At 46.5% G+C, this 13,276-nt stretch overlaps 1 protein-coding gene across 1 annotated transcript in view; it reads left to right on the forward strand.

The window, feature by feature from the left end:
- Positions 1-13,276, forward strand: part of RP1 (RP1 axonemal microtubule associated) — a 284,608-nt gene that overhangs the window by 218,685 nt on the left and 52,647 nt on the right. The window contains exons 22-23 of the mRNA XM_056521929.1: positions 3,870-4,024; positions 9,223-9,281. Of these exons, the coding sequence (XP_056377904.1) occupies positions 3,870-4,024; positions 9,223-9,281 (214 nt within the window). The remainder of the gene's footprint in view (positions 1-3,869; positions 4,025-9,222; positions 9,282-13,276) is intronic.

A 13,276-nucleotide genomic window follows, 5' to 3' on the forward strand; every position in this document is an offset into this window, starting at 1 on the left:
GATCAATTTTTTTTTAAAGCACCCTAAATATTCACAGATAAAAGGATCTGTCTAATGCAAATACTTATACAGGTCATAACAACTAGAAAAAGAAAAGAGTAGAGCACTTCATAGGACATATCAGCTGAATGATAGGTCTCCAAAGTATTTTGTTCAGCTTTATGTGTTGTTTATGAGACACAACAACTCGGTACAATATTGAATAGGTGCAGCTGTCACAGTGAAGCAGTGGATGATGCAGCCATTAATATCTGGATTCACGTGTGGAATATAAAAGAACCCTGGAGCTTGTGACACAACGTGATGCTGCTAATCAGCTTGTAATCAAACTAGAAGTGTTTCACAGAAGACTTAATTCAGTATCTCACAGGTCTCTGGGCTGACCGCCCCTTCATCAGGTGCATGAAGGGAGGGAAGGGGCAAGTTAATACACTAAAGACATAAATGGAGGAGGTAGGCTGAACTAACCAGCAACTATCAGTAAGAGAACTGAGCAAGGAGACTCCACTGCATGATTTGTTGTGAGACTTACTAGTTAAGCCCTCAGCAACTGTTACGCCTAGCGCTCCGGGTCCCCGCTCCTCCCCGGAGCGCTCACGGCGTCTTTTTCCCTGCAGCGCCCCGGTCAGTCCCGCTGACCGGGAGCGCTGCACTGTCATGGCCGTTGGGGATGCGATTCGCACAGCGGGACGCGCCCGCTCGCGAATCGCATCCCAGGTCACTTACCCGTCCCGGTCCCCTGCTGTCATGTGCTGGCGCGCGCGGCTCCGCTCTCTAGGGCGCGCGCGCGCCAGCTCTCTGAGACTTAAAGGGCCAGTGCACCAATGATTGGTGCCTGGCCCAATTAGCTTAATTGGCTTCCACCTGCTCCCTGGCTATATCTGACCTCCTCCCATGCACTCCCTTGCCGGATCTTGTTGCCTTGTGCCAGTGAAAGCGTTTAGTGTTGTCCAAAGCCTGTGTTACCTGAACTCCTGCTATCCATCTTGACTACGAACCTTGCCGCCTGCCCCCGACCTTCTGCTACGTCTGACCTTGCCTCTGCCTAGTCCTTCTGTCCCACGCCTTCTCAGCAGTCAGCGAGGTTGAGCCGTTGCTAGTGGATACGACCTGGTTGCTACTGCCGCAGCAAGACCATCCCGCTTTGCGGCGGGCTCTGGTGAAAACCAGTAGCCTCTTAGAACCGGTCCACTAGCACGGTCCACGCCAATCCCTCGCTGACACAGCGGATCCACTACCCGTAAGCCGAATCGCGACAGTAGATCCGGCCATGGATCCCGCTGAGGTGCCGCTGCCAAGTCTCGCTGATCTTCCCACGGTGGTCGCTCAGCAATCGCAGCAAATTGCCCAACAAGGACAGCAGCTGTCGCAGTTGACCGCCATGTTACAGCAACTTCTGCCTCTGCTACAGCAGCAACCATCTCCTCCGCCAGCTCCTGCACCTCCTCCGCAGCGAGTGGCCGCTCCTAACCTCCGCTTGTCCCTGCCGGACAAATTTGATGGGGACTCTAAACTCTGCCGTGGATTTTTGTCTCAGTGTTCCCTGCATATGGAGATGTTGTCGGACTTGTTTCCTACAGAACGGTCTAAGGTGGCGTTCGTAGTAAGCCTTCTTTCAGGAAAGGCCTTGTCTTGGGCCACACCGCTCTGGGACCGCAATGATCCTGCCACAGCCACAGTCCAGTCCTTCTTCGCTGAAGTCCGAAGTGTCTTTGAGGAACCTGCCCGAGCCTCTTCTGCCGAGACTGCCTTGCTGAACCTGGTCCAGGGTAATTCTTCCGTTGGCGAGTACGCCATACAATTCCGTACTCTTGCTTCTGAACTATCCTGGAATAACGAGGCCCTCTGCGCGACCTTTAAAAAAGGCCTATCCAGTCGCATCAAGGATGTGCTGGCCGCACGAGAGATTCCTGCCAACCTCCAAGAACTCATCCATTTGGCTACCCGCATTGACATGCGTTTCTCTGAGCGACACCAAGAGCTCCGCCAGGAAAAAGACTTAGATCTCTGGGCACCTCTCCCACAGCATCCTTTGCAGTCTATGCCTGGGCCTCCCGCCGAGGAGGCCATGCAAGTGGATCGGTCTCACCTGACCCAGGAAGAGAGGAATCGCCGTAGAGAAGAAAATCTCTGTCTGTACTGTGCCAGTACCGAGCATTTCTTGGTGGATTGCCCTATCCGTCCTCCACGCCTGGGAAACGCACGCACGCACCCAGCTCACGTGGGTGTGGCATCTTTTGCTTCTAAGTCTTCTTCTCCACGTCTCACGGTGCCCGTGCGGATTTCCCCTACAGCCAACTCCTCCATCTCAGCCGTGGCCTGCTTGGACTCTGGTGCCTCCGGGAATTTTATTTTGGAGTCCTTTGTTAATAAATTCAGCATCCCGGTGACCCGTCTCGTCAAGCCGCTCTACATTTCCGCGGTCAACGGAGCCAGATTGGACTGCACCGTGCGTTACCGCACAGAACCCCTCCTGATGTCTATCGGACCCCACCACGAAAGGATTGAGTTCTTCATTCTCCCCAACTGTACCTCTGAGGTCCTCCTCGGTCTGCCATGGCTCCGGCTTCATTCCCCCACCCTTGATTGGACCACCGGGGAGATAAAGAACTGGGACTCTGCCTGCCACAGGAAGTGCCTCTCCCCCCCTCCCAGTCCCATCAGGCAAGCCTCTGTGTCCCCTCATGGCTCCCGTCCTTGTGTCTCCCTGCCCCGTGCCAAACTTCACCCTCTGCCCTCCCTCCCCATTCCAACTCCTGCTGTACTGCCTCCCGTTGAGGAAGCCCCGCATTCTTTCCCGGTGTCCTCATTCCAGGGGAGGCAGTTACCGGACAAAAAAAAGGGGAGACCTAAGGGGGGGGGTACTGTTACGCCTAGCGCTCCGGGTCCCCGCTCCTCCCCGGAGCGCTCACGGCGTCTTTTTCCCTGCAGCGCCCCGGTCAGTCCCGCTGACCGGGAGCGCTGCACTGTCATGGCCGTTGGGGATGCGATTCGCACAGCGGGACGCGCCCGCTCGCGAATCGCATCCCAGGTCACTTACCCGTCCCGGTCCCCTGCTGTCATGTGCTGGCGCGCGCGGCTCCGCTCTCTAGGGCGCGCGCGCGCCAGCTCTCTGAGACTTAAAGGGCCAGTGCACCAATGATTGGTGCCTGGCCCAATTAGCTTAATTGGCTTCCACCTGCTCCCTGGCTATATCTGACCTCCTCCCATGCACTCCCTTGCCGGATCTTGTTGCCTTGTGCCAGTGAAAGCGTTTAGTGTTGTCCAAAGCCTGTGTTACCTGAACTCCTGCTATCCATCTTGACTACGAACCTTGCCGCCTGCCCCCGACCTTCTGCTACGTCTGACCTTGCCTCTGCCTAGTCCTTCTGTCCCACGCCTTCTCAGCAGTCAGCGAGGTTGAGCCGTTGCTAGTGGATACGACCTGGTTGCTACTGCCGCAGCAAGACCATCCCGCTTTGCGGCGGGCTCTGGTGAAAACCAGTAGCCTCTTAGAACCGGTCCACTAGCACGGTCCACGCCAATCCCTCGCTGACACAGCGGATCCACTACCCGTAAGCCGAATCGTGACAGCAACAGTACAATGTTTTCTTAAAGTGGTCCAATCTAGACAGGAAATCATTAACAAAGACTTATCCAGCCATCCATCGGTTTTTGCCAAGCAACCCCAATGATTTAGCGCAGTAACATAAAAGAAAAAGAAATCTGAAGGCTGATGTTCCTTTTTCACAAACAGACATGCAGAAAAATCAATTTTCTAATAGAACGACAAAGCAGGATAATACAGTCGGCAATAGAAGTACAAGAAAATGAGCAGTGGATGTATTATGCAGCGGTTCCTCACATTTGACTTTCCTCTTGTTCCGTAGGTTGATGTGTTTGAAATTGAAGCTGTGTCACTTGGGAAGCTTCAGAGAGTGCTCCTCGGCTGCGAGGCCAATCACAAGTCACAGTACTGGTATTGTGAGAAAGTAATCATCAGGGAACAGGGCGAACTCTCTGAATATATCTTCAATTGTGAAAGGTAACATTATTCATGCCATCACAATCCTACTCCATGCATTTATAAATGCTGTATATCTGTATTCCCTCAAGGATACTTATGTTTGATGTCAGTTTTATGGAATCTGAGCTCACCAATATTTCGGAGCCTGTGTGTCACCATACAGAGTTTTCAGTAATATTTGCACTTTCATTTTCTTAAGATCTAACTGATTGTCACATGGGCATTCATTCTTTCAACACATTTATTTTTTTAAGTTCAGAGTAAAATGAAACATTTCCGTTTTAACCCAACTGAGACCCACAGTATAATACACAATACCAAGCGAACTTTAACAGTAAGTTTTAGATGCAGAAGTGGAAAATTGAAAACTCTCTTATTGAACATAAATTAAACATTGTTTTATACTATATAATTTTATATAATGTATTATATAATTGCTTGACTCTTTTCCTCTTAAACTGCAGCTGTCACCTCAGCATGAAGTACAGAAGTGAAGGCACCATCAGTTAGGTCATAGGGAGAGGAAACAGATTATATCTTTGTATTCTTTGTGAGCAGCTTGTAAACTTATACCGAACAGTCAGAGGGGCTGGCCGAGGAGCAATGACACGCCTCCCCGACCCACTCTGACCCCTCCCAGCCCTGTACGTCAACTGTGCGGGTCAGGGTGGGGAGGAGGTATGTCGCTGCTACTCAGTCAGCCCCTCTGACTGTTTGGACAGCCCCTTTGACTGTTCAGCTAAAATACAAAACAGATGTGAATATATGTTTGAAGCATACCTGTCATATCACAGAAAAAATAAGGCTTCTAGGTGTCTAGCTTTTGTATTTGGCTCACAAAACACTCTGTTCTGCTGCTCCCTCATTCTGGCAATGACTGCTCAGGGAGGGGCGTGTCTGAGGCCAGCACTGAGCCTGCCCTCAACCACAATCTATTCATTTCCTCCCTAAGTCTGCTGTGCTGTGCTGGGTCTCTTCATTCAATCACTGAAGGCTGCTCTGTAACCCCCATTCTTTCTTGTTTTATGCTACAGTCTGATAGACAGGAAAGGAGTTAGCACATAAGAATGCTTGTCCCACCCTAACTTACTGGACTTTGTCCCAGCCTGTACTTCAGCTGGGACAAAGATGATGCTGCAGCTGAACAAGATTGTGTTCTGGATAGTATGGGGACCCCTAGTGGTCTTTTTTTTTATAAAGCATGATTTCTATAAAAAAAAAATATATATTTATGAATTATGTTAGAAAGGTAAATTAGCATATTCATATTCTGTGACTCCACATCCTAGTGACGTGAGTTGCATGTCAGTTGAGCGCTGAGGTACAGTGCATGCACCGGTGATGTACCATATTATTTGTTTTTCCATAGAATGTGTTACATGACTCAGCACTTTCCAGTGCTGGACTAAGACAGCTCCATTGGCTGAAATGCGCACACCCGCCCCCTACCATTGGTGCCTGGGGGGGGGGGGGGGGCGTGCACGTTACCAGAAACACCGTTCCCTTCATTGTGAGTTCGGCTACCCGAGCAAGAGGATGTCTCCTACTGTGATAGCCAAAGCGCTGTGGCTGACATGTAACTAATTCCCCGCCATGGGGACCGTGCGCCCACGGGAGGGAATATTAGTGCTGCGACTGACATGCAACTCATCCCCCCCACCATGGGGACCGTGCGCCCACGGGAGGGAATATTAGTGCTGCGACTGACATGCAACTCATCCCCCCCACCATGGGGACTGTGCGCCCGTGGGGGGAATAAGCGCTGCGGCTGACATTTAACTTATTTCCCGCCACGGGGACTATGCGCTCGCAGGGGGAATATCAGTGCTGCGGCTAACATGTAACTCATCCCCCCCACCATGAGGACCGTGCAGCAATGAGGCCGATATGTAACTCATCCCCCTGCCATGGGGACCGGGTGCCCGCAGGGGGAATCAGCGTTGCGGCTGACATTTAACTAGTTCCCCGCCATGGGAACCGTGTGCACGCAGGGGGAATATCAGTGCTGCGGCTGACATGTAACTCATCCCTCTGCCGCCATTTCCCCCACGGGCGCACAGTCCCCATGGCGGGGAATAAGTTAAATGTCAGCCGCAGCGCTGATATTCCCCCCGCAGGTGTACGCGTGTCAGCCAATGGAGCTGTCTTAGTCCAGCACTGGAAAGTGCTGAGTCATGTATCACATTCTATGGCAAAACACACAACATGAGACATGTGACTCCCATGACTAAGACGTGGAGTCGCAGAATATGAATATGCAAATTAAAGAGTCAGCTTATTAAAAAGTGTCTTCTTCACGCAATTACCTGAATTCAGAAGGGGAACTTCGCCAGCCAATATGTCGGGAACCATAGCACCGATTATTGTAAGTGACCCCTCTTTGGACTCCTGGTCACCCACACTAAAACCCAGTGTATTGGGTTTAGTGTGGGTGATCAGGGTGACAGTTTTCCTTTTAATATTTTGCCAAGATGTATATGTAAACATATAAAAAGTTTTTGATTCTGACAGTGCCCATTTAAAGGCTGTGGGCAATGGATTAAAAGGTATGGTCTTTTTTATCTCCCTATGCCCTCGTACAGAGGTGACATTGCACTTTAACATGTCCGTTCATCTGTTCATTGACCTCATGGCCAGAGCTTTCTTATTCAAGAAAATAATATATCTATCAAAATAAATAAGACTCAAAACATTACTGTAAAACACTGTATCAGCAACATTTTACAGCTACATGATAAAACATAAGTTTATCAACAAAATTCACCCATGTGAGGAATGTGACATCTCTGAAGAAACTTGCATATCCTAGTTTATATATATCTGTGTTATTGTTAACAAATTTAGAAAATGTAGCCACATTTAGGATTAATATCCTCCCTAAGGAACAATATCACAACATCACTGAAGCTTTAGGATACATTCACACATACAGGATCCTGCGCAGATTTGATGCACAGGATTTGTAACTGCCGATTAGAAGCTGTGATCAGTCATTTAGTTTACATTGAAATCTGCAGCAGAAAATCCTGTGCATCAAATCTGCGTATGTGTGAACGTACTCTTAAGGAAATTACCAAGATGTGGCTGCATACAACCTCTGTGTTTTGCAAAGCCATAATACAGCGTGGGCCATTCATATGGATACACCTTAATAAAATGGGAATGGTTGGTGATATTAACTTCCTGTTTGTGGCACATTAGTATATGTGAGGGGGGAAACTTTTAAAGATGGGTGGTGACCATGGCGGCCATTTTGAAATCAGCCTTTTTGAATCCAACTTTTGTTTTTTCAATAAAAAGAGGGTCATTTGACACATCAAACTTATTGGTAATTTCACAAGAAAAACAATGATGTGCTTGGTTTTAATGTAACTTTATTCTTTCATGAGTTATTTACAAGTTTCTGACCACTTATAAAATGTGTTCAATGTGCTGCCCATTGTGTTGGATTGTCAATGCAACCCTCTTCTCCCACTCTTCACACACTGATAGCAACATCGCAGGAGAAATGCTATCACAGGCTTCCAGTAGCCGTAGTTTCAGGTGCTGCACATCTCGTATCTTCACAGCATAGACAATTGCCTTCAGATGACCCCAAAGATAAAAGTCTAAGGCGGTCAGATCGGGAGACCTTGGGGGCCATTCAACTTGCCCACGATGGCCAATCCACTTTCCAGGAAACTGTTCATCTAGGAATGCTCGGACCTGACACCCATAATGTCGTGGTGCACCATCTTGCTGGAAAAACTCAGGGAACATGCCAGCTTCAGTGCATAAAGAGGGAAACACATCATCATGTAGCAATTTTGCATATCCAGTGGCCTTGAGGTTTCCATTGATGAAGAATGGCCCCACTATCTTTGTACCCCATATACCACACCATACCATCAATTTTTGTGTTCCAACAGTCTTGGAGGGATCTATCCAATGTGGGTTAGTGTCAGACCAATAGCAGTGGTTTTGTTTGTTAACTTCACCATTCATATAAAAGTTTGCCTCATCACTGAACAAAATCTTCTGTGTAAACTGAGGGTCCTGTTCCAATTTTTGTTTTGCCCATTCTGCAGCACCTGAAACTACGGATACTGGAAGCCTGTGCTAGCATTTCTCCTGCGGTGTTGCTATCAGTGTGTGAAGAGTGGGAGAAGAGGGTTGTATTGACAATCCAACATAATGGGCAGCACATTGAACACATTTTATAAGTGGTCAGAAACTTGTAAATAACTCATGAAAGAAAAAAGTTAAGTTAAAACCAAGCTCATCATTGTTTTTCCTGTGAAATTCCCAATAAGTTTGATGTGTCACATGACCCTCTTCCTATTGAAAAAACTAAAGTTGGATTCAAAATGGACGACATTAAAATGGCCACCATGGTCACCACCCATCTTGAAAAGTTTCCCCCCTCACATATACTAATGTGCCACAAACAGGAAGTTAATATCACCAACCATTCCCATTTTATTAACATATATCCATATACATAGCCCACCCTGTATTCTCCCATTTAAATTGTTAGGGGACATCTATATACAGAAGTATTGTGGCATTCTCCATGGGATACCATATAAAAAATCTGTTCTCTGTAGCATTTTCGACATACGACACCACATAGAGAGCCACATGCTGCATGCTACAGATAATGCAGTCTTTCTCAACCAGTGTGACTCCAGCTGTTACAAAACTACAACTTCTAGCATGCCAGGACAGCCATTGGCTGTCTGGGAATGCTGGAAGTTGTAGTTTTGCCACAGCTGGAGGCACGATGGTTTGAAATCAATGGTAATAGTATGTACTTTTTTTCTCTATAACGCCAACAGCTCAGTACAAAGATTTTCATCACTCACTGTCTCCAGTAGAGCTTACGATCTAAATTCCAAATAAACCTGTCAGTATGTTTTGGGCTACTCAGCGCAAACCCATAGAAACACAATAGAACATACAAACTTATTTTGAACCCAAGACGCCAAAATTGCAAGACAACAGTGCTGACCACTGAATCAATCTTAAAGGTTAGAACCCCCTCAAAACACTCTTCCCCAAAAATTCCCCAGTGGTTTACTGACCCACAGGGATAGAAAGTAAACATTTAAAAGCATAAGTATGATTTATTTATATTTTTGTATCCCAATCCCTGAATTTATCTTTTCATATATTTTATTCAGTCTTAGTGCTACATGTTCAATCTTCCTTCTCTTAATTTTTTGTATGTTTTGTAGATGGATTCCATATATGTCAAAAGGAGCTCTTCATTCAGAAATTGAACTACTAAAGCAAGGTACTAATTATTTCCTTATTTTCAAGCTTTTTTGTAGTCCTTTGTTGCCTGGAAGATTGTGATATTACAACTCGGCTCCAGTCACTTTAATGGAACTGAGCTCCGATACTGGAACAAGAATAGTGCTGTGTTTCTGGGGGAGAGCAGCTATGTTTTCCAAATTCTGGATAATCCCCATCACATTGTTTCCCAACCAGGGTGGTCCCGGCTGCTTCAAAACTACAACTCCTAGCATGCCTGGACAGCCAAAGGCATGCTGGGAGTTGTAGTTTTGCAACAGCTGGAAGCACACTGGTTGGGAAACACTAACTCATCATAGCATTATATGTTTCAATGGGTATGCAAAGTGTAAGAATAAGGGCTCATTTACACTGCGGTCATTCATCCGACAGAGTTCCCTTGCAGCAGGTACCTCCGCAGCCATTGGCAGTAGGACTGCATGGAAATGCACCATCTCATTTTTTGGACAGATGTGGAAGTCTGGAGTGAAGGATGCAATGGGGTGTTGTGAGTGGCAGTGATGTAGGCTGCTGGTATTAACCCTTTGTTGTCGTGACGCCAGGGTGAGGTTTCCCAATGGTTAATGTTCCTACCGCCAACCTTCCCACAAACGGCAGGGAGAAATAATTGAATGTCCACAGCAGATATTTGATGAAAATGGGAATAAACTTTACTGCATATTTTATGCAACTGTAGGTAACAGAACAGTCTTTGTATAGAGGACCATAGTTCAGGCTCCTCACAGGTTTTGCTGGGACTTCTGAGAACAATCAGCTTTTGTTTGCTAACCACTGTGCTACTGATTTGAATATAATTGAGTTGCAGTGGTCACACAGCATTTTGGTAGTTTGGAGCTTGATGACTAACGTTATAGTGGCTGCGGAAGATAAGGCTTCAGGCCTAGCTTGAATTGATGAAGAGATATAGGTTGATGTGCTTGCTTTGAAGTGCAGGGACCAAGAGAGAGACAAATTAAGTGGCAGCAGCCCCTTATATATATCAAGGGGGCAGGTACAAAGCTCATTGGTTCTGCAAACCTGTCAGTCCTGACCTAAGGAACTATGGGTATATCACATGACCCAAAGGTCCTTGAACCATAGCACAACATAAATTATTTAAAGGCACATGACCTCTAAGGTCCTATACAAAGGTATACTACTATTAGATACGTAAATATGTACATTTAATACACAGCATTAAGAGGCGACTATGGGTAGCCCTCCAGGAGAACCATACTAGCATGGAGGGACTCTGGCTGAGAGGACTTTAGACAGCGGGACAGGACCAAGTCCTGTCCCGGGACACCTCATAGACATCCATTCCGCCGGTGGAATTCTGCAATGTACACAAAGCAGCAGAATCGCATTAAAAATAGGAATATCCGCAGTGTGAATGAGCCCTAACAGATCTGCCAACAGCAGACTATCGAAGTAGACAACAAGGGATTTTTCTGTACTTCAAGAGGAAGATTCCTGCTATTTATTTTTTTTAATAAGCCTAATAGGCATTGAATTGTTAACACAACCGACGTGCCCACGATAGTCATTGACAAAAGTCTATTTTTAAACATACTGTAATTCCTTTCTTTGTTGAGATTCTTGTCAAAGCGGCAGGCAGACCCTGCTGGTAAAAAGATTTAGCCTGTTCATATAACCATTTTTTTTTTATATTGAACATCAAAGAGGTAAGTACAAGAATACGACTGTGCAGATTAAATCAGTCTTTGACATATTAGTTACTGTACATGCTTAAGGTACATAATGCTAATAATACTAATAAAATGGCATAAACATAAATACTAGCTGACAGCTTACAAGCAGCTACGTTTATTAAGTGAATGCTCTCAAAGTGGAGCAATGAACAAAAAAATATTTTGATGTTTTTTAGAGACATATAAAAATGTCTGTGTGTTCAGACCCTGACTGATGGCTAGATAGAGAGTGGAAAAATGGACGCTAAGCACATTCTCTCCTGGCCAGGGGTGGACATATCGCCTGTGCAGCCGGTTCAGCTGCACAGGGCCCCCTCACCAGTCTTGCCCTGTCACTAAACTGCTAGTAAGTAATTGCAACTTACATCTGCCTTTGCTGCGGAGGTGCGCGCGGTGAGTGATGTCATCGCAAGTGCCGCGTCGGGACGCCAACATCCTGCGCGGCACCGTGCGATGACATCACTTATAGCACACACCTTCACAAGGAAGTCCTTGCAGGCAGATGTAAATAGGACAGACCAGGTAAGAGCGTGAGTGTGTGTGTGTGTGTGTGTGTGTGTGTGTGAGAGAGAGTGTGTGTATGTGTGTTGGGGGGGGGGGGGGGACTATGCTACCTAATGTGTGGAATCTATGCTACGCTACCTAATTTGGGGAAACTATGCTACTCTACCCAATGTGGGGAAACTATGCTACCTAATGTGAGGGAACTGCTGCCTACTTGCTGCCTACCAACACAATCTCATAATGCATGTCTCTGGACCGTCTCAGTCCCATAGACCAGTGTTTCTCAAGCGCGGTCCTCAAGACCCCCCAACAGGTCATGTTTTCAGGATTTGCTTAGTCTTTCACAGGTGATATAACTGTGGTGATGCCTGATTCACTGACCATAATTATATCACCTGTGAAAGATTAAGGAAATCATGAAAACATGACCTGTTGGGGGTGCTTGAGGACCGTGCTTGAGAAACACTGCCATAGAGAGAGAGCTGAGTGAGAAGTGGCCGGCCGTGCTCTTCTCTCCTTACTCGTTGTAGCAAACACTCAGACCCTGACTGATTAAAACTTTTCACATGTCAAAAATGTATTAAGGAAACAGGTACAGTTAAAGGAGTACTGCCCCCCCCCTTCCTTATACAGCTCTATGGGAGAGGCGGGGATGCACGAACTCTGCATCTCTGCCTCTCCCATAGAGATACATGGAGGGGGCGTGTCAGCTGATGCTGTGGCCAACATGCCTCCTGCATGGGAGGGCCATGACATAGCCCCATACAGGAGATCAGGAGGGGTCCCAGCCATCGGACCGCCCCGCGATCAGACAGCGGATAGGGGATAAGTGTCTAACACTGCAGAACTCCTTTAAAGTCTGTCCTTTTTTTCTTCATTTCAGAACATATGACAAATACTGTAGCTTCCTTGTATAGAATGGATGGTTCTTTTCGCAATGTAGTTTGGTTGATATATTGTAAAGAATGATAGAAAGGAAACAGAAAAATCCTTAAGTTAAATTGGGAAGAGATCAGACATTCCTATATACATTTCACTCAAATGTGTCCTAAAAAGAAAGCTTCCTATTTGTTCCCAATTTCCTGTGCAATATGCAATCCTTTTTCTTCTTCATCCGGCCCAGAATGTCATGACGATTAATTCCAGACACAACTCGTCTCCACAGAACCTGCAAGACAAACATTTTAGGCTCTGCACTTTTCCAGCACATATAGTGCCCCAAACAGTAATAATGCCCCCCTTTAGAGATTACCAGCCCTCCTGTATAGCCCCTATATGGCAGTAGGACCCGAACGAAGTTACTTACCTTCACAGTCCGACTCCACAGTAGTGGCTGTCCTGCTCCTCATTGGAGGGCAGCAGAAGGCCCGGTGTATTCTAGCAGAGGTGACTGTCTCAGCACGTCTACTCCCAGCAGCCATTGCCCTGTTAAAGTGGTAGAGGGCGGCTGCATTCCTAATGTGGCAGTGACGGCCCTGGGTGACTGTAACTCAAGAATACACACTGTAACAAATTACCTTTCTGAAAACAAACTGTAACAAATCCTTCATAGAATTAAGGACACAGCCCATTTTGGCCTTGAAGACACAGAAAGTTAACTTTTTTTGCATTTAGATTTTTTCCTCCTCGCTTTCTAAGAGCTATAACTAATTTTGCCATCCGCAGACCCATATGAGGCTTGTTTTTGCAAGACCAATTGTACTTTGTAATGGCATCACTCATTTTACTATAAAGTGTATGGCGCAAGCAAAAAATATAATTTGTGAGGAAAATTGAAAAG

This window comes from Hyla sarda, chromosome 5 (assembly GCF_029499605.1).
Source record: "Hyla sarda isolate aHylSar1 chromosome 5, aHylSar1.hap1, whole genome shotgun sequence".
In the NCBI taxonomy this organism is placed as follows: Eukaryota; Metazoa; Chordata; class Amphibia; order Anura; family Hylidae; genus Hyla; species Hyla sarda.